This window comes from Apostichopus japonicus, chromosome 18 (genome assembly GCF_037975245.1).
Source record: "Apostichopus japonicus isolate 1M-3 chromosome 18, ASM3797524v1, whole genome shotgun sequence".
NCBI lineage: Eukaryota > Metazoa > Echinodermata > Holothuroidea > Aspidochirotida > Stichopodidae > Apostichopus > Apostichopus japonicus.
The window spans coordinates 8,264,907-8,285,218 of record NC_092578.1 but is presented as its reverse complement, the minus strand read 5'-3'; the positions used below and the strand labels follow the sequence as shown (position 1 = coordinate 8,285,218).

The 20,312-nt window shown below is 38.0% G+C and overlaps 1 protein-coding gene across 1 annotated transcript in view; it reads right to left on the bottom strand.

Annotated features, from left to right (window-relative positions):
• Positions 1 to 17,844, bottom strand: part of LOC139959078 (5'-AMP-activated protein kinase subunit gamma-1-like) — a 94,840-nt gene extending 76,996 nt beyond the window's left edge. The window contains exons 1-2 of the mRNA XM_071956646.1: positions 17,701 to 17,844; positions 15,732 to 15,835 (exon numbers count right to left, since the gene is read on the bottom strand). Of these exons, the coding sequence (XP_071812747.1) occupies positions 15,732 to 15,773 (42 nt within the window). The 5' untranslated portion in view covers positions 15,774 to 15,835; positions 17,701 to 17,844. The remainder of the gene's footprint in view (positions 1 to 15,731; positions 15,836 to 17,700) is intronic.
• Positions 17,845 to 20,312: the final 2,468 nt, after the last annotated feature.

Genomic DNA, 20,312 nt, shown 5'->3' with positions numbered 1-20,312 from the left:
GCCAGCTGGACTCTAACAGTACAACTGAACAACTGCCATGGACAATCTACACAAATCAAGCATGGTGTTGTATTACGTATTGGTCAATGATGTTCGTAGCATTTAATTCATATTATGGGCGAGGTTTATTTGGATCCGAACGGAAAATTATCTTCGAGAAAAACAAAGTTGAAAGTAGTAAATTTTTCGACTTTTATACCACCATTTGAAGTAAGATCTGAATAGATAAGCTAGTTATGTATGTCGTTATGGCATCGTGGAATCAGTGAGGTTAAGAAAAACCAAAGAAAGGGACGCAAAATGCTGCTTTAAAGGAGGAGTCCGATGCGTCCGTTTAGGGATCTCGTAAGAGCTACCCTACACTACCATATATATCTTGAACTATCAGTATGGTTTGATTCAAAGAGCTGGTAGGAGGTTTCATGTGCACTTAATTTAATACACATCCATCATAAATGGGGTAAGGTGCCAAACCTTTCGGAAAAATCAGATTTCAAAATTGGGAACGGATGGACATCTGGTCGATCTACAACTGATGTATTGTATTCCAATATTACTATAGCCCTATAACACATACCTGTGTTATACATGATGTAAGAAATGCTCAAACTACCACCAGCCTGTCTCTATAAGGCTCTTTTTGTAACTGCATGTGAAGAAATTTACCAATCAGATAACTACTGCGTTTCTTCGTAATTTATGGCTGAAAATAAAGTTTTAATTACATTTAATCACTTGAATAGTAAAGTAAATTAGATAATAAATTCACAGCTAAGATGATGATTTATCAGTGAATGAAGCTCTGTTAAAAAGCCCATTCTCGATATGTTTACTTCAAACTAGCTATAACCAGACAACAGATAAAGATAGCTTGGAAAGATAGATCTATATGGGAAAGACCAACTTGGATATATCTGATTTTAAGAAATACATTAATTTATCTGTAAGTATGTACTCAACTAGTGTGGGTACAATGAGGAGGTTAGCAGTCCAGATTAGGCCGGACTCCATAGGAGGCCAGTTACATACTATATTCAAAAGGTCTAACAGTTCTCTGGAATGGTCTGTACACAAAATACATGTAAGTGTGTAGAGGAGACTTTGTGGTGAAAATTATGAGGGAAAATTCATGTGAAGAAAATGGATGTAGACTTGTGTGAATTCTGAATGGTAGATTAAGAAGGGTCATATGGGGGGGGGGGGGGGGGGAGACAGTGTGTGGAGTACCGGATGTGATATAAGTCGGCACAGTGATTAAGCATTAAATTTCAAAAGTAGAACGGATACAGGTATTATATAGGTACAGTATTATATATAACTACTTTTTAATAATAATTCCATAATATTCACACATTTACACTATAGTTCGTCCTGGTCCACAATGTCAAAGACTACGATACTTTACGAGCCTCCCGAGGATGAAACATGCACCGATAGTGAAGCCAGTACATATACAGTATTGTGTCACACAAAAACATTGCAAATCCTTTCAGAAAACAACAAGCTGAAGATTTAAACTTCCGGCACAACAATTATGTCTGTCAATTTGTGCAGTTAACAATATTTACTTGGATTTTCACTGAAACACCTCCATACGCCAGGGCCCCTAGCTTGGATGATCAATTTAATTACGACGGCACACACTGGGTTTCACAGTAGGCATTATACAGCCTTTTGCATGATTTTGTGCTTTTCATTTATTTAATATGCCTTAAAGCTTGGTGTGCAAGTCCTAATAAATTGAGTTTATTATATATATGTAGACCTATATATATACTGTGGGGCTTCATGAATTTGCCTAGGACTCTGCAAATTTAACAGGCTACTGTACATGAGACAGGTTCAATGACTAGAACAGCTGAAAGACAGACACAAGCTACAACAAGTTTTCAACTTTTACACTGTAGATTAGTTCCCAAACTCATGAAAAATAGAATATTCGTCACTTCTTTTGTAGATATATCCGATCACACAGATGATGGAATTCTTGCTTTGCCCTCGACCCATGGTTATAAGGTTACCAGGACATTCTAGGCACGGCAGAATGAGGGTGCTAAGGTTGTGGGGAGACAGGTAAGCGAGGAGCGAAGTAAATTGATACCATTATAAAGTTCTCCCAAAGCAGCATACTGCAGGTTGTATGGATATTACTATGTATGAGTAAACATTTATCTGTACATACATATACACAGCAGTCTACAGTACAGTGGTAACTATACTGCCTTACCTACATTATCTATGTACGGTTTATACCAGGGAGCTCTCTTTCAGCTCCCTGGTATATAACCAATTAAATCAAGCCCTTCCCAACTTCTTAATTTTCTAAAAGAGGAGCAAGTTCAAATAATTTTATAAAATAATTCACAATGAGACTTTTTATAGTTGATACTGTATATGAGGAATTTATATTTGACTAAGTATGGTACCGTTACACTATTCTACCATGTAGTCGGTTGTTTCTGTTACTTGTTTTGTCCCTTTTGGCCTCCCTTGTTCCTCTCCCCGCCCCCCTTTGAGGGGCTTCGTCTGTGTTGTGTGTTATTTTACGTGTTGGAAATAAGCTACTGGCCATGCGCGCACATGATGGTTTCGACCAAAGACCAACTTTGAATCGAGAGACAAGATTTTCAGAGTTAATTCGCAATTTTTCAGTTTCTCTGTATTATACTCTGAAAACCCTCACAATATTATGGATATACTGTACATACAAATATACATACGCAGGTCTGTCATCGATCAACAATAAAGCCATAATTATAAATGAGCTTTGGGACTAGCTAGGTCGCAAATCACAAACCAACCATTCAGGAAGTACATTCGGTCAACCTTTCCTTCATTCGTCATAATAATCACTTTTGTTTCACGACATCTCTATAAACACATATAACTTATACAAACAGCCCATCGGCCATCGGTATTCAAATCTCTCATAAAATGTTCTCTAGCTCGCTTTGATATTTCAAGAATTACACACAGCTGACTGTCGTATTCCATTGCCCAAATCGACTGTTACGTTCAAGACGTCCTTTTCTCTTTTTCACGTCACCTACTGTGCAAGTATGCCTGTCATCTTTCCCTTTATGTTATATGTTCTTTTATTTTACATAAATATATATCCATCGTCAGTGAACTCATGTCGCACATACGTCCAATCCAGCATTGTATTAATTAGCTCCTAATGACGTCAAACAAGTCAAGAAAAGGAAAAATTCCATCCGTCGCGAGCGCTGTACGTATTCCTTCCTTCCGTTCGTTTCGTCATCGCTGTCGTCCTTGAAGGTATCTTACGTCACATGCATTGAGATGTATATAATTAAGAGCATACAGTGCACTTTTGTAAATTATGTAAAACAATGAAAAGAAAAGAACATGCATGCAAGCGTCGATAAATATCGTGACTGGAGTGACGTCAAAGAGAAGCGTGCCCGGCACTGCTGTAGATAATTATGACGGCTTTGTGAGTGATATCTACGTAAGACGACACATTAGGAAGAGGCGAGTACCTCCTGACATTTAACAACCAGAAAACCAATGGACTTTGTGACTCTTTTCTTTTACTTTTACTATCATGTATCATCCTTTAAGGGTATTGTCTGAGATTGATAATCTGTCAATCAGATTGTTCTTTACATATACAACCTATATAAACGAGATATTTCTTTAATAACGTTTAGATTATGTGACTCTCAAAGCTAAGAATGTTCGGTTTGGACTTTGGATGTCTACAAGGATGTCTTGACAGAGTCAGGACATTTCTATAACACATATAGTTATCGGGAACTACAGATCTTTGGAGAAAAATTTGCGGAATAACTTTATCAGCCAATTAACTTGGTATGTAACATACGTGTACATGTACTGTATGCCACTTGAAGAGAGTCCTCGGGGAAAAGCTGAAAGAGATTTGTGAGTGGACCACATTAAAAATAAGATAAGCTTTTGATGGAAGCACTTGAGGGAAGCTTTTAGAATTGATCTCAGGATGCAAAGACATAAATCTTCACATTTACAAATCTGATTTTCTATATTACTTTTAGTAACAAACTGTGTCAAGTGCCCCAGGCCACATCACAAACAGGTTTATCCTTTTAGCTAGATCTATGCAAGTACCGTGAATCAGGTCTTCTTATATTCAGTAAAGGTTTAATAAATCTTTATTAGGGACATACTTGAAGAACTGCACTCAAAATATGTTCAAAGTGGCAATACACACAGAACATCTATGTGGCTCATGCAGTCATGAATTCCATCTTTGTAACATGCTTAAATTATTATATATTCAAGTATATGGAGTGTTAGCTCAGTGGTTAATGCCAGTGCCTTCCAATCATAAGGTCCCCGGTTCGAGTCACTCCAAGATTAATGTATGTCGTCCAGTTACAGAGTTGTTGACAATTTACAATTCATAATCATGGACGTTAAATATGAATGTAAGAGACTGTTCGGTCAGCTTGAGGCTTTGATAAGCCAATGAGGCTTCTTCGCGAGTTCCTGCCTACAGGAGAATATATATATATGTATATATATATGTATATATATATATATATACCTCTAAGTATATTTGTGCCAGACTAATTATGTGTTGGAAAGTTCTACATACTATGCTAATTAATAAACATTCCTTTGTACTGTAACTCTGGCCTGTTAGTGGTACTGTAAATACAGGAGACAGAATACATTCTTGCTCTCCACCAACAAACAAGTGTCTGTGTATAATACATTCGTTAATACCCACGCCTTGGAACCTCATTGTAATTTTATTCTTTATGCTGGATGTCTCATCAACTAAATTTCATCATATTTTCTGGCAATATTTTTTCACAAGCGTTTAAGCTCAAACTATAACTTTGACGGCATCAACTTTTCTAAAGATGCATCTATAGAGAAGGAGATTGTGATAATATATAGTTAATGAGCTGTTACTGGTCATAGCACTATGATACTAACGTTACTGACACTAGTCCGCTACAGTACTATTGTCCTCCCCACAGAATGATTTGTAGTTGATTTCAAAGACAGAATATGCATAGTCTGAAATTCTGCCTGAAGTTAGCAATATGCACTCCTCCCACCCCTCCACCCAGTCACTCCCCCTACCCCTCTCATTCCCCAAAACAAACACAACATGAAAGAATTTAAATTGAACTAAAGTTGAATCATACAGACTTTCTGGTGAACTGTATAGTATGATGCATTTTGGATTTTACTCGTTCAATTTTGAGATCTTGTCTGAAATTGGGAAAATTTCCATGATACTTTGAATTAAAGATTTGGATAGAATAAATTTTAGTAAGATGCAAATAGGCTGTATTTACATTTTTTGGGGGATTAGTGGAAGGGAGGGGGGAAGAATTATCTGTTATTAACATTCTTCTATATAATTATTGTTAGCCACCGTGCAACCTCTACATACAGTACAGTACATGTTGAAATATTCAAATGCCCCGTGGACAGTAAAGAGAAAGCCTTGTGATAATCTCTCCCAGACATTTTGAATAGAAAGGTATTACAAGTTGTTTTTGAGACACAGGTGATTTCAAATTCATCCCGGATGGCATTAACAGTTCATCTCCAAACAAACAGCAAAACAGAAAAACAAATCCATATCCTCGGGATTTAATTCATTCGACATGTGACAGAAATAATCTTAGAATCGAGAGGCTGATAAAACATTTCAATCTCCCGAGAAAGAAATTTCCGGGAGGCCTTTGTCGGGCAACTTTAATCAACGTCCCTACGTGCTGATGGCTATCTTCCTGACTTAATGCATTGCCAACAGAGCAATATAAACTGTTAAAAAATATATAACAAATCAAATCAACCTGTGTCAGAGGGTTTTCGGGGTTGGTCAATAAATTATTCAAAAACAAAGTAAAATATTACTCAAAAAAATAAGATTGAACCTGAGTTGTACACTTATACACCCCTTCTAGATATCTCCCCTCAAACCAAGGTCAATACACAAGAAATTCCAAACTGTGATTCTATCCTTTGCCAAGTTTTCCTTGCCCAGACACTCTCCATGATATAGCTTCAATGTCTTATAAAAAAAAATAAAAAAAATAAAAAAATATTAAATGCAAATTGGAAAATGTGATTGATTAAAAATTTCACTTTAGGATATGAAAACGTGAGTGGTGAAGTGTATATTGACTTTAGCTATGGGAGTTTAAATTATGAACTGTATCATGGAGCTATTTTCCTTAATAACTCCCAAGACAGTACTGAGTGAAATGTTTCCAACTTGCAGTGGTATAAAATTTTCTAAAATTCATAATTAAACAGCGAGCTGTGGTTGTCTTTCGCATCTGTAGGTCCTTGACAAACTACTTTGTGATTCGAAGAGCCATCAGCTACAGCTCCAATGACAAACAATGTTTTTAAGAGATCTATGCTCAAATGTTACCAACTGTTGTAGGCTAGAAAGGTTAAGTGCATATGTAGAATGGAGACAGGTAAGAGAGGAGTGATCAAAGTAAATCAATGTTTTTAAGAGATGATGAACTATAAACTGGAACAGAACGGTTGAACGATGTCGTAGTTGAATTAGCCTCGCAAAGATATCGCTGAAATGCAAATTCATGCTGCTACATTGTTGCACCCGACAGTCGGTCGACTCATTCACTTCATGGGAAGCCAATACATGTCATCTCAACTTGTGTGTGTACATTAGTTACAGAAATTAAACCATTTCCAAGTGTTAGGTGTTACAACAAATGCACTCACAAATGGAAAAGTTCGTCAGCTGAGACCACCCCACTGTATAGTTGAAAATGTCTTCAGCTGATTGACTGTCTTTCACATTATTTTGACACATTGTCCACATGTCACAACCCAAATATTGTCAAATTTCCAGCAGTGTAAAACAGCAATTTTTTTTTTTCGTTTGAACCATATATAATAGCCAATTTTCTGTTAACCTTCAGTTAATCTTCCCAAACATACCATTAACGACATGTCCCCACAGGGGATTGAATCCTTAGGTAGCCATCCTGACCTAGTACGAATCAGCAGAGAGAGGCTGTGGATGCAACGCCTTCGCACCATTCAACCTCATGGGCTCAACATTCAGGAAGGACATGACTAACTTTTTCTTCTGTCCCCTCCTTCTCCCCTTGTTTCCCCCCCCCCCCCCCCGTCACTCTTCTTCTCATAGCTCTCTTCTACTCATTTTTCTCCACACCTTTCTGTCTTTGTCCTTCTCCAGTTTATTCCCTACCCCCTTCCCTAATCCTCTCTTTGTCCCTACACTGTTTATCTCCTACCTCTCCTCTTCCCCTGTTGGTTTCTTTCTATCTTCTCTCCATCCCTTGTCTACTAATCCCCTTACATCTATCTCTTTGTGTTCACCATGCTCATTAACCCGTCTGTATTTTGTGTGTGTTTTTGTCCCTTCTGTTACTGTTGCTTCTCATTTAGCCTTTGAAGAAGATCCTGCTACCGTAGGATCGAAACGTCAGGCCAACTTTCTTTTACACAACCTTCAGTAATAGCGCTATTTTGAGACTCGAGTTTAATATCAATCTTTAATATTCAGATGTCATATAAATACATATGAGTAAATTATTCATTTCTTAATTTCTACTGAAGATTTACTGGTCTGCTATTCAAATCCCAAAATACCAAACATATATTACATCAAAGAAGCAGCTTTCTTTATCTTAATCTGTCAGATATGCGGATCTACGAAAGCCATTGAGCCGATATTTCCAAACGTCTTCGGATATAAACAAGATTATGGCCATCTCGTGGAGATGAACCTTCACATTTCAGTCAGCTGTCAAAAATAGCTTTTAGAACTTAATAGATATACAGTCAATTAAGCGAACAAGATTTATTCCATGGCTTATCAGTGCTTAGACACAAATAGGTTACCAACACAGTTCACAGAGCATGTACTATCAACCTGATTGAGAAATGATCGTTAAGGAAACGGAAAATGACAGCATCGGGCTTTGCATTTATTTGTATGCAAATTTTAAGTAAACATCGCTTTAAAGCAGCATGGCATGTTTAATCCCTATGAGATTACTTTGCAGTTTTTACCAAACCAACTGAGTTGTTGTCGAAACCATTGACGTAGACATCCGGGACCGATTTTTCTTCTTCAAAGACTGCCAGGCTTTGGAGGGAAACAGATCCCTTAAGAACACGTTTGATACATAATTAGTATTAATGACATGCACTGTTTGCCAGTGGAAACTAGCAGTGATTGAAACGAGGGAATTAATTTTCACAATGATTTGGTCGAGGAAGTAATGGGCTGCGGTTAAGATGATGGGTATTAAACATGAAAAACATATACATACAAATATCTCTAGAATCAATGCAAATGATAGATATTGATAGATAATATACTGCCTATACAGTACTGGCCTATACAGTACAGTATGTCTATCATATGACACACTGAAACTTCTTCAGTATGTAACTAACAAGATTGACCAATCAACTTTCATTTCAAATAGTGTTCACTGGAAAAGTTGATAATTTTAGCCTTTAATCATAGCCTTTAATCTGTTAAGTTTGGAGGCAAGCATAACTTAACAGATTAAAGGCTATGTAGTTTGGAAAGTGCAACAATAGAGTCAAGGTGTGCAGAAGGAGGGGAGTTAAACATCATTCTGATGGGTTGTAATTATAAATGTAACTTTAGAAATAATAAGCACAACACTGGATATCCCCAAAACAGGAGGAAAGTGGGCAGTGAACTGGAGGTGGGTCATAGGAGATGCGGTGCTATAATGTTACCAATCTTTTGAAGGTTACTGTAGTAGATGGGAAAATACTTAAGTTGACTGGAGACATGTAAGCAAGGATGAAAGAAATCATCCAAAATTTAACTAACAAATCTGTGGGGTTTCGAAAAAGTTAGCTGCTCCTACTTGCCAGTTACATTGCACTGCAGTAAATATCTCCTTTTCTTTCTTTCTTTTTGCTGCCCCAAAAATTCAAGCCAATGCTTTGTCATGTTTCATTTGCAAACCTGTGAAGGTGAATGCATATTATTATTCATCATCACTAGGTGTGGTCTTTGAGGACTATTTTCAGTTATTAACTGAATACATTTTTCGGTGCTGCATCTGATAATCCTATTAACAGTCAGGGTATCATACCAAGGGAGGAATTGGGGTAAACTTGTTATAATTCTTAAGGTCAGGGAGGGGGAGGGGGAGGTGGAGGAGGAGTGGGTGGTAAAAGACCTGGTAGTTTATGTTGCAATTACATGATGCTAAAGTGAAACAAGAGTGTTATTATGGATGGTATTCATGGCAAGTTTCTTAATTGTCAAGCCTATAATAATAGAAAATTCCTTCACCTTCACTGCTTACTGTAAGAAGCAATGTTGACTGCATATCATTGTAATTTTTATCTGTACACCGATACTCCTCCCCCCCATTTGAGAAACAAGTTACTTTAGTGTGCTGTGTACACAATGCTGTCTTTATCATGGTTTTATCACCAACCCAAGTAAACAGTTTGACATAATTTTTGAACAACTGTGGAATCTAATTACACCTCCTGCCATGATTACATGCCCAAAGAATTTAATTATGAGCCTCATCGGATTTCATTTGTAATGTTTAAGAGTCTGTCGCGGCAACAACCAACGTAATTGTTAAAATGACCTTCTATCTGGAGCAGCTTCTTAGCTTCCAAGTGAGAGTCGTTTGCGCTACGTTGTTCGTTTGTCTGCCATCGTTGTAGAACTGCAAGTAACATTACCAAAGAACATGAAGAGGAGTCGAGTTGCAGGGCGCAGATTTGCCTCCACAATACGAGCAGCAGAACACAGCCAAACTCTGAGAGCGTACGATGCTAAGAATAGCGACGATGATGGAGAGGCCGAGCATCGCCAGCGAGGTACAACGTGGGTGTTCTCAAGATCACGCCCGTAGATTGAAGCAAGATGATAGGAAAGGTCGGAGTAAGAGCTCTTCAATTAATGGTAAGTTATTATGAGAGTTATTATGTATGGAGCATATATCACAGTTATGAGTATATATAGATATATATGTGTGGTATAAGGTGTATGAAGAAACCTCTCCCATTGGCAGTTAAGTACTAATTCATACACTCTTAACCTTGATATTGTTTATGTTCAGCTGTGAACGTGTACAGTACATCTGAAAATCGATATATCTGGCAAGTAATGCTACCTACCTGACATGAATTTCTAGTGGGAGGTTTAATATTACAAATTTATGGATAGATTTTACTCATATCAAAACTTTTTCACCTGAAAGTTTCAAATCACTTTTTATGCTCACTTCCAATAAATTTAAAGAAGCTATGAAAACTCTTGCACAAGTTTCTTCGATTTTATATTACAGCAAAAGATCTATATTTTTCTCTTATTTAATTTTCAACATAATCAAAAGCTTCATCGATAATTTGAACACCGAAAGATAATTTGAGACATCGGTGCGGAGCTCTGAAAGCAACATCCTATTTGAACCGTACACTACCATCGACATAAAATGTACCTATAGTAGATGTAATAGATATAAATATACAGTTGTCTGATGCTCGCTCAAACACGTGAAACTCTTGGGTAGCAACTGTTAGTGTTCCACTAGTCTCAACTTATTCTCACCTATACTTCGCTCTGTCCACTGGACATAGAGCACTCTGCGCCAAGATAGACGCCAAACAACCAAAGGTATATATATATTTGTATATAAATATATACTTCTACAACCGTTAAAAAGCACTTGAGGCATAAACTTCAAATGTTTGTAGGTGGTTAATGATGGTTTAATAGTAAAAGGCTTATCAATTGGAACCCTGGACTAGGTACTGTATATGGAGGGGTATCCAATTATGTAGGACCATTACTCTACATGGTTTGGTCAGATTGACTCAACATTACCACCCAATTGGAATGTGCCCCCCTATTATTTGAGTTGGGTTTGTCTCACTTAAAATGTTTAATCTACTGGCTAGACTAGGAACATGTATTATGTATATATATACCAGGGCTTTAGCCAGAAGTACAGAAACATCAGAGGAAGGGAGTCCAATTCTCAGCCAGGGCCAAAGGAGTGGGACCAAGGGAAAGGGTTGTGAGGAGGGGACCGAGGGAAAGGGTTGCGAGGAGGGGACCGAGAGGAAGGGTTGCAAGGAGGGGACCAAGGGGAAGGGTTGTGAGGAGGGGGACCAAGGGGAAGGGATTTTGAGGGGACCAAGGGAAAGGGTTGCAAGGAGGGGATCAAGGGAAAGGGTTGCACGGAGGGGACCAAGGGGAAGAGTTGCGATGAGGGGCCGGAAAGATAAGGTTGTCCAATTTTAAAATTTGTAAAATTTTCTTTGAGAGTGAAAGGAGATATGCAAGCAAATTGGTGGCATCTTTACAAATTTTCAGGTGGATCAATCTGTCTTCATTATCCAATTATGAAGTACTGTATCTTGTGAAGCCTGCATTAGAACTGACTCACTTTTCTTCCAGAATAACATCATTTTGTTGTACCAACCTAACATGTTGTCTCAGCAAACCCGAGCTGTGTTAAGTCCGCATCAATGGCTGAAATGAATGTGTGGGTGTCAGCGTTCAAATTTGTTATTCCCTCAGCACAACCTAAGTCATGCGCTTGAAATATACTGGCACATATAAATATTTATTGTGCCATCACATCACCATAAGTGAAAAGATCAAAAAAGAAAAGGAAAAAAGAATCTCAATTAGCACAGATGCTTATCCAAGTATGTGCAATTAATGATCACGGTCTATTTACTTGTTCCACATACAATTCAAGTATCATTCTATATTGGACATACATTGCTGATCGCGAACGAAGTCCACATATATGGCTCACTTTGGAACACATGTACTTTATGAACACTAGCATGTTTTAATCTGAAGTATGTTAAACCTGCAACAAACTGATCACAAATACTGTGCCCTACTGCCAATGGTACTGTATGGTGCCTTATCGCATCATTCGTGGTGGACAGTAAATACCTAAGATTCCAGGAGAATATAGTAAATTTCTCTAAAATTCAAATTGAGAAGTTATTTCCACTAGCTTGTGGAAAATTTTAACACAGAAAACAAATTTAAGGCAGGGATAAATCCTCCATGTTCCTCCTGTGCAAAAGCACATGTTAGATCAGAGTGCAGTAATAGTGTGTAAACAGGTAAGTGAAGAACACCATTCTATAGCTCCATGTATACTGTACTGTGTATGTACTATCAAGGAGGTCAGACTGCATTATAATACCATATATATGTAACTATAATACTACTATACTATAATAATATAACACACAAGCAAAGCTGAGCAATGTTTTCAGATCCAACATAGCGGAATACACACAAATGTCACAATCCTGAAAAGACTGTTTTCTTCGTTGAACATTACAGTATCTTCATGTGACATTTTAAAGGTCACACCATTGGAATGCTCTCTTGTAGATAGAACCAGTTAATCATGGTACAAAATTCCTTCTTAATCTTGGCTATTAGAAAAACTTCATCTTTCAGTCTAAACAAAAGTATGTATGACTGATAGAGGACGATCGCCTCGCAAGATTATATTGCGAGTTTAAAGCTTTGTCGTCATGTTTCCTTGCATCACATGTATGATTATTAAAAGCCCAATGCATTTGAACTTCCGTCCTTGTTAGTTTTTATATAGCACTGAATGGTACATGGTATAGTTTAAGGGTGTGAAGACTCGCGCACAAATAAATGTCTCATGCCGGTAATCTGAACTAGTTTCGAACAGAGGTGTAACAGAAGTGTTAGACACCACCATCGTTCCCAGAAAATACATACACAGCTTGCTACCATCGGTAATTAGACACTAGTGTACAGTCAATACATAAATGCTACGGTCAATACCCACAACACAGTGTACATAGCAGCGATGGACATCTCAGATCTAGATAAAAGATAACAAGGTATAAAATTTCATAACTGTCTGCATTTTGTAGCGACAAGAAGAAAACTTCACTTGCTAGCAACGAAAAGTTAACTTTTTCAGAGCGCGGCACGCGGTTTTGGGCTAGTCTTCAATGCCTTTTAGCCACTTCCAAGTTCCCACCATGTCATGAGAGGTTCCCTGCTCCCATGCCATAATACCCTCCTCCACCCATCCCTTGGCCTCCCCACACCCTTGGAAAGTACCTTGTTAATTGCTGACTGGCGCTCAAGCATTGAAGTGTCATGTAATCACCAGCCAGGGCTGGAGAGAGTATGCAACTGAGCAGATTTGTTTCTAGTTTTTTAATTCCATCATAGCCAAATCAAATTCTTTGCCGTTTCAGAGACATTGCATTCTGGCCAACCGTTGTGATGATTCAGCAAAGCTTGAAATCTTTGGAACTGACCTAAAAGTCTGATTTATCTCCTTAAGAAGGAAAAGTCTCCCCCCCCTCCCCCCCCCCACAAAAAAAAAGTACTCTTTGTATTTTCTCAAATCTCTGTAATAATTCAATGCTCAACCTCATTACCTGATGAATCCAACCAAAAGCAACATTCACATTTGAGACAAAACTTTAATCTGCTTAAATGTGCGTTGCCATGGAAACTTCCACCATCGATCATCGTTTTTTTCATTCATTAGTTGAACCAGAAATCAAACGTTGTGCACAGGGACGTAAGAAAAGTCGAAAAAACGAAAATAAAGGAGAACTTTATACAAAGAAGACGAACGAGGGGCTAGAACAGATTTGAGGATGAACGCATATCATTAAAAGCCAGACACCAACTTGTAATGCAATCAATTATTGGTAGAAGAAAACCAACAATTTTTAAAAAACTGTTTTGATTAAAGTTCTGTAAAAAATAATAATATAAACTTTAAAAAAGTGTTGCAGATGTAAATCATTTAGCTTTTTGTGTAATATTATAATGAGAGGTTTTGCAGCATCTTCATGCCATCTTGGACAGGCTTAATAAAAATGTATCCAGACACAACTGGTCAAATCTAACTGATGCAAACAATGACATTTAGAAAAAAATAAATGACCATGATCCATTCGAAAAGAGCTGACATGGGCCAAGTTTACTTCAAGACAATAGATTTCATGCCTTTAAAAAAAATCAATCAGTATGCAGCAATCAACATCAAATAAAGTCTTTAATTTTGAAATGTAGGATGTGTATCTTTGTTCCAATTTCATGCTGCCATTGACGATGCAGGTGGACCAACTGGTACTTGTGGGAGCTATGCTGTTGTTTTTAAACAAGTCTGAGGGTGCTACTACACCTTCCTAAATATTCAGAGCTGTAAATCTACTGCTCTGCTTCCTCCTATCAATAAACAACAAACGCACTAGTGAGAACAGTCAATAGAGCTCTCTTACAGTGTTATACCACTGCCAGTCTAATAAGTGATGGCAGCAGATAGTATTGATGTAACTCTTACAGCAGATACAGTTCATAGGTAACACTATTAAGAGAACAGGTTAAACAGGTCAACACCATCCTTCCTAGTGCTGGGCAACTTTAGTGTACATGGTGGTCAGGAACAGCAAACAGTATCAGACTGTACTAGCCTTGTATGTTCAAATTGCAATAATTAATTCATAGGATCTATAAAATCTCCAAAGGCTCCAATGGTGAAAGTAATTTCTCTAGTCTTTGAAGTTTCCCGTAAATGCTCTGGAACTTTATTTATTTATTTATTATTATTTTTTTTTGCAGGTCCTGACATGCGTACACTGGTGCTACGAGGGTGAGTAACACTAGTGTATGGCACCAGTAAACAATAGTAAAATCATCAGTATATATCATAAATGAATGACCATAATACAGACATTGATGAATACAGTATGTGAGCATCAATCCTGAGAGAGGAACAAGTTGCTTTTAACAAATGTGTATTTTATCATACCAGTACGCTTAAGTAGTGCACAAGGGCTCTCAGTGCAGTACCTCTGTAATAAGCAATGATTGAACGACAAAACAATCAGATAAAAAATTTACCTCAACTGGATCCAAGTATCGATCATGATCACCACAGAGCCTTTGTTGCGCTCGTTGAAGGTAAAGCATGCTCTTACATGGCACACAGTCATTATCTTACCACGCAACCCACTACCCATCGACAATCTTTAAACGCCTGGTGCAAGTAGAGGTACTGCATGTACCATGAAAAGTTGCTAAAATAATACTTCAGTAATAACAGCAGTAACATTGGGTGCTGGTGGATAAGTTGTTCCTTCAGTGTTAGGACCCAAAATGCAAGACCATTTGTTGCAAATACTGATTATCTACAAAAGCATGACATTAACAGAATCTTAGTCAAAGTTGATCGTTACTACCCTCCCACAGAATTCCTTGAAGCACAAACTATTCTACGGCACACAAAGAAAGTAAGGTGAGACGCTACATAGTGTATTCCACTTTGGAGTTGTCATACTTTACATCAACACTTTTTCTTTGCAACTTTTTCTTGTTGGTAAAAAACTCTTGAGGTAGATGGTAAATTCCTTTTGGAAGAAGCCCAAAACATACTTTTTCATCTCATTCTAAGCAAATTGATTCTAAGTCAATTTCCCCATGCCTATTAGCCTACCCCATTCTCTTCCCATTTCCATGCTCTTCCCTTTCCCCTGCTCCTCCCCCCACTCTGCTTCTCCCTCCCCCCCCCATTCTGCCTCTCTCCCTTCTCCTCCCTGCTCTTACCTCTCTCAATCTGTTGAAAAAATGTTTGAATCAATCCACCAACAGTTTACAATCCTATACAAGTTGAAAGACAAAGACAATTAGCATATTTACTTACCCGTCCATCGCCAGCGAACTCGACATCCATTTTATCTGACATTGTTTAACTGGAAGACAATTAGGTTCTTCAGATGAAGGAATGATTAAACTTCGGTGGTATATCTACAATGAGGAAATGGAAAAAAAAAGACTATGAACAAAACTGTACATAATATATTCATATAACATTCACATGTACTAACAAATTTAAATTTATTGATAACATATTGTATTACTACTCTTAAAGATTTAATTCCTTTTATCACAGAGATAAGGCAACTGCGGTCAGGAACTTGTACCATACATACTGCAGCCAACTGCGGTCAGGAACTTGTACCATACATACTGCAGCCATTCAAAATGTCCGATTTTAACACTTTTGCCAAAAATTTGAGTACTTTCGCTTTTACCTTTTGAGAGGTAAATGCATATTTTATAATACAAACTCTGTATTCATCTCTTCTTAAACACATTTTATATTACAAATTCTATATGAATCTCTTGTTTGACTTAAGTCTAATGAAACTCTCAATCAAGTTGACACTCAACAGGAAAGATCCCACCAGCACTCAGCTCAATTGTTACTAATCGACACTCACCTCCGAAACAGAACTGTCGTATTACCACAGTTCAATGAATTTCAGTCCTCTACAAACAAACATTAACAAGTGCGATTTATAACTCTATGACCGCAAAATAAGGTTTATCTGCTTTTGTTTCTGCTTTCAGTAATAATAGCATGAATTTCACAGTGAGATTAATAGTCAACTTTATGATCCTTGCCTCTCTGTTAACTTCCAGCAAATATGAAAATGTGTCTTAGGCCTACATTTAATTGTCATACTTGCAATATTATTGAGGGGAAATCATTGTAATCCATTTTTAGTTAACATGCCTTCTCACATTCTCAAGAAATCTCAGTTTATCATAGTACCTTCTTATCAAACTTGCAGGCTTCGGTTATGGGTAACTGAATCAGCCTAGGCCTAGGAAACTCCATAACACTTGCTAATCTCACACTCTTATGCACAAAGTAAAATTATGGTACTGGTAGTACACATTCTACTAGTATAGTCAGTATTGCGAAGTTCGGCATACTGCGAAGTTCGGACACCCTAAGAAATACACGATTTCACCATGAAAACCTACAGGAAGAGCCAAATTTCACCAAAAAGTACTAAGCTACAGTTATTTTCTCTCCAAAATGACCCGTGTGCAAGAAATTACTTACATATTTGTCAATAAAATGACGAAGATCTATGAAGTCTGTTATAATTACTGAAAGAGCAATTGCGCCACCAATTTTATCACCAGCGCCACACTGTGGGTTGCGTGTCCGAACTTCGCAATACTCTAGCAAAGAAATACCAGTTCCACAATCACGAAGAATCTTCTTGGAAAACAACGTAAAAACAGTTTGCAGGAAAGAAAGTTTGGCCGTGTATCGTACTAAAACAAATTTCTCCCACCATATCAAGTATGTTTTCATGTGATTTATACCAGAAGATTTAGTTTTGGGGTGATTTAAGGCTTAGGTGTCCGAACTTCGAAGTGACCATGCTACTAGGCCGGGCCTACCTCACTTACTGCATCCTAGCTGTTCAATACTGGGTGTAACTAGTTTGGATAGGCCTCTGTGACTTGGATCTTCTGCAATCTGTGATATTGACCACCCAGGTTAGTGTCATTACCCTGTGATTTTCAGCCCACACTAGTGGATGGATATTATGTCACCATTGACAGCCTAAGTTACTTTAACTAGGTCCAGCCTAGTACTACTACTAGTATAGTATTAGTGTAGGATAATCAAGTTACTACAATTTACGGCCTACTGAGTGATGGTGTAACACAATAGCCTACACAATAGTAATGTTACTAGTGTAAGTGTTAACATTAGGCCTATTTTACTACAGCATGGCAGATCATCTGTTGCAAACTTTCAGACCTCGTGTATATGTTCAATGCTCTAAAATAATACATGGACAAACCAATAAAGGTATATCGGATATGCATTCGCAACTTGTAGGCTGAAGAAGGGCACGATGTGGCAAATACTCAAATTTTCACGGTCACGTACTATTACCTGCCCAGATACGTAAACAACAGATTTGTTGGTTATCATAATGGGTACTGCAAATTCTGCTAGATCGTTAAGAGAAATATTTCATCATGAATATTAGTGACGTTCCTTCCCAGGACCGAGAAATCAATGAATGCCTTTCAAACTTTTAAGGAAGAGCTTTGATTGATATACAGTACTAAATTATAAAGGCACTAGAATAGAAAAGAGGCGAGATTTGAGAGAAACTTTTCTTTTGACGAGTAGACCGCAAGCATAGACACCAGCACATCGGGAGGAGTTATAAGGGATATATTTGTTCCGTAATATTTAAGCTCAATGAGTCAACGAACCTTTTCAAACTAGTTTCATTGCGTTTGGAACGTTGCTACTTTACAATTTGATTAAGCCAATTTTCATCAGTAATGACACAAATCCATCTATATATTCAAATTGCATCATTGTTTTCAAAGAGTAATTGCAACCATATGTTCATCAGATATTCTGTGGAATTTCATTGGGTTAGTTCTTGTTCATATGCTTTTCTCATTTTCTCTGTCTTTTTTTAGTATATTATAATTCGGTATCTTTTCTCGACCGGCGGATATAAATGCGACTCTTGAATATGTGATACGAGCCCAGATATTGCGCAGTCCACAGGCCGGCACGCATCATATTCTGAAGATGTAGAAAGGGACAGTGTTCACTGTTACATACGGTATAGGTCTAGGAAGAATCTATGTAGCCGACTATAATTTAAATGGAATTCATATACAGAATATATTTCTCCCCAGTGGCGTAGGAAGGTACTTTTGAGTGGGGGGGGAGCTGAAGGCTGATGGCCGGCTTGGGGGAGGGGTATAAGGGGAGGGGGTGTCCCCCTCCCCTTTGGAATTTTTTGCATTTCCAGGTGGCCTCAGATGCAATTTGGTGCAATATAGCACACTTCAACACCCACTCCATTTTGTAAACTTAATATTGTATTTTCACCTGGCCTTAGATGAAATTTGGTGCTCCAAATGAGATTTTTTTTTCTAATTTGGAAATGAAAAAGGGGTTTTCTGACTTGGGAAGCGGGGGGGGGGCGGAATGATACTTCCGCCCCTCCACATTTTCCACTGGGGGGCTGGCGCCCCCAGCCCCCCCCCCCCGGTTCCTACGTCCTTGCTTCTTCCTAAGCAACAAACTGAAGGGAGAGACAGTGTGGCTGAGGTACAGTTATAGTAGTCTGGAAGGGATTACGGTTCAGCCGATTTTGTTCCTGTCTGTGGATATGATATATAGTGATTATTTTATTAATAAGGTAACGCATGATATCGGTTAACGATTTCCACTGTTAAAGGAAAATACTTCGAACAGAAGTTTCTTTTCACCACATTTATATTTGTCTACTTCGGTCACGATGATAAACTGTCTGTACTGTGTAAGGGATATTGTGTTTTCTAAGAAAGAGTTGGGGGCGTCCCAACAATAATAATAATAATATTAATATTATCAATAATATTAATAATAATATTAATAGATAATAATAGGAAATTAATTATCAGTTCTCTAAATGCTGAATAATAATGTCATATATCAGGGGCGTATCCAGGATTTTCTAACCCGGGGGGCGCGAATTACTATCTAAGCTGAGCGCCACCATCGGTTGGCGCGCAGAGTACAAGAAAATTTCTGGTTTTGATACCCCCAGATCACCGGAAATGGCACTTCTCAGGCTTGAAATGACCAACCAGATGTACACTTTTGCCTGAAAACCAAGAATATCCCAATACTTTTATTTTCATCCATAACCTTTTTGAAGATTGTCACATCATGTTCGACCTCATCGCATCTCATGTGGATCATTGCTTTTTGTAGGTGATTCTACGTCGCGGCCCACAATACCCCCACTTGTCAAGGTTTTAAGCCCATTATTTGTTCAGAATTTGAAAATTCACAATTCTCATGAATAAATTCACTTCAAAACATACCCATAATGTTGCACAAAATTTCATCTATGGACAACCAATATAGAAAAACCTCCTTCAACCCCTAACAGACCGAACAAAATAGCACGCTTAGAGGGAAGTATGATGAAGAATGGTGGTCAGGGAATTTTCAAAAATTCAGACACAGTTAATTTATTGGTGTACAAATATTAAAACCTCTTTTAACGGCTACTATAAAACTTCGTTGAAGGAATATGAAAAAATACCAAATATTTCCGCAACCGAAAACTACACACATCTACAGTTTGGAGGCTGTTCATCCCGCGGAACGCCATTTTCATGCTCACTGATATGATGTGATATCTGCTGTTTGCTTTAAGCATTCGAATAATTGATATGAGACTGAAATAAATAACTATTATCTGTTTATTGTGCAATGCTCGGCCATTGGCGTAACGATGAGCCTGGAGGGGCTCCTGGCCCAAAGGGGCCCCCTATCAGGAGGTCCAAGCAAGGGTGTCCGCAGAAATGTTTACAAGGGGGGGGGGGTGAGTAGTTAATATAGGTGTAACGCACTACTTGATACTATCTAAGCGGAGCACCACCATCA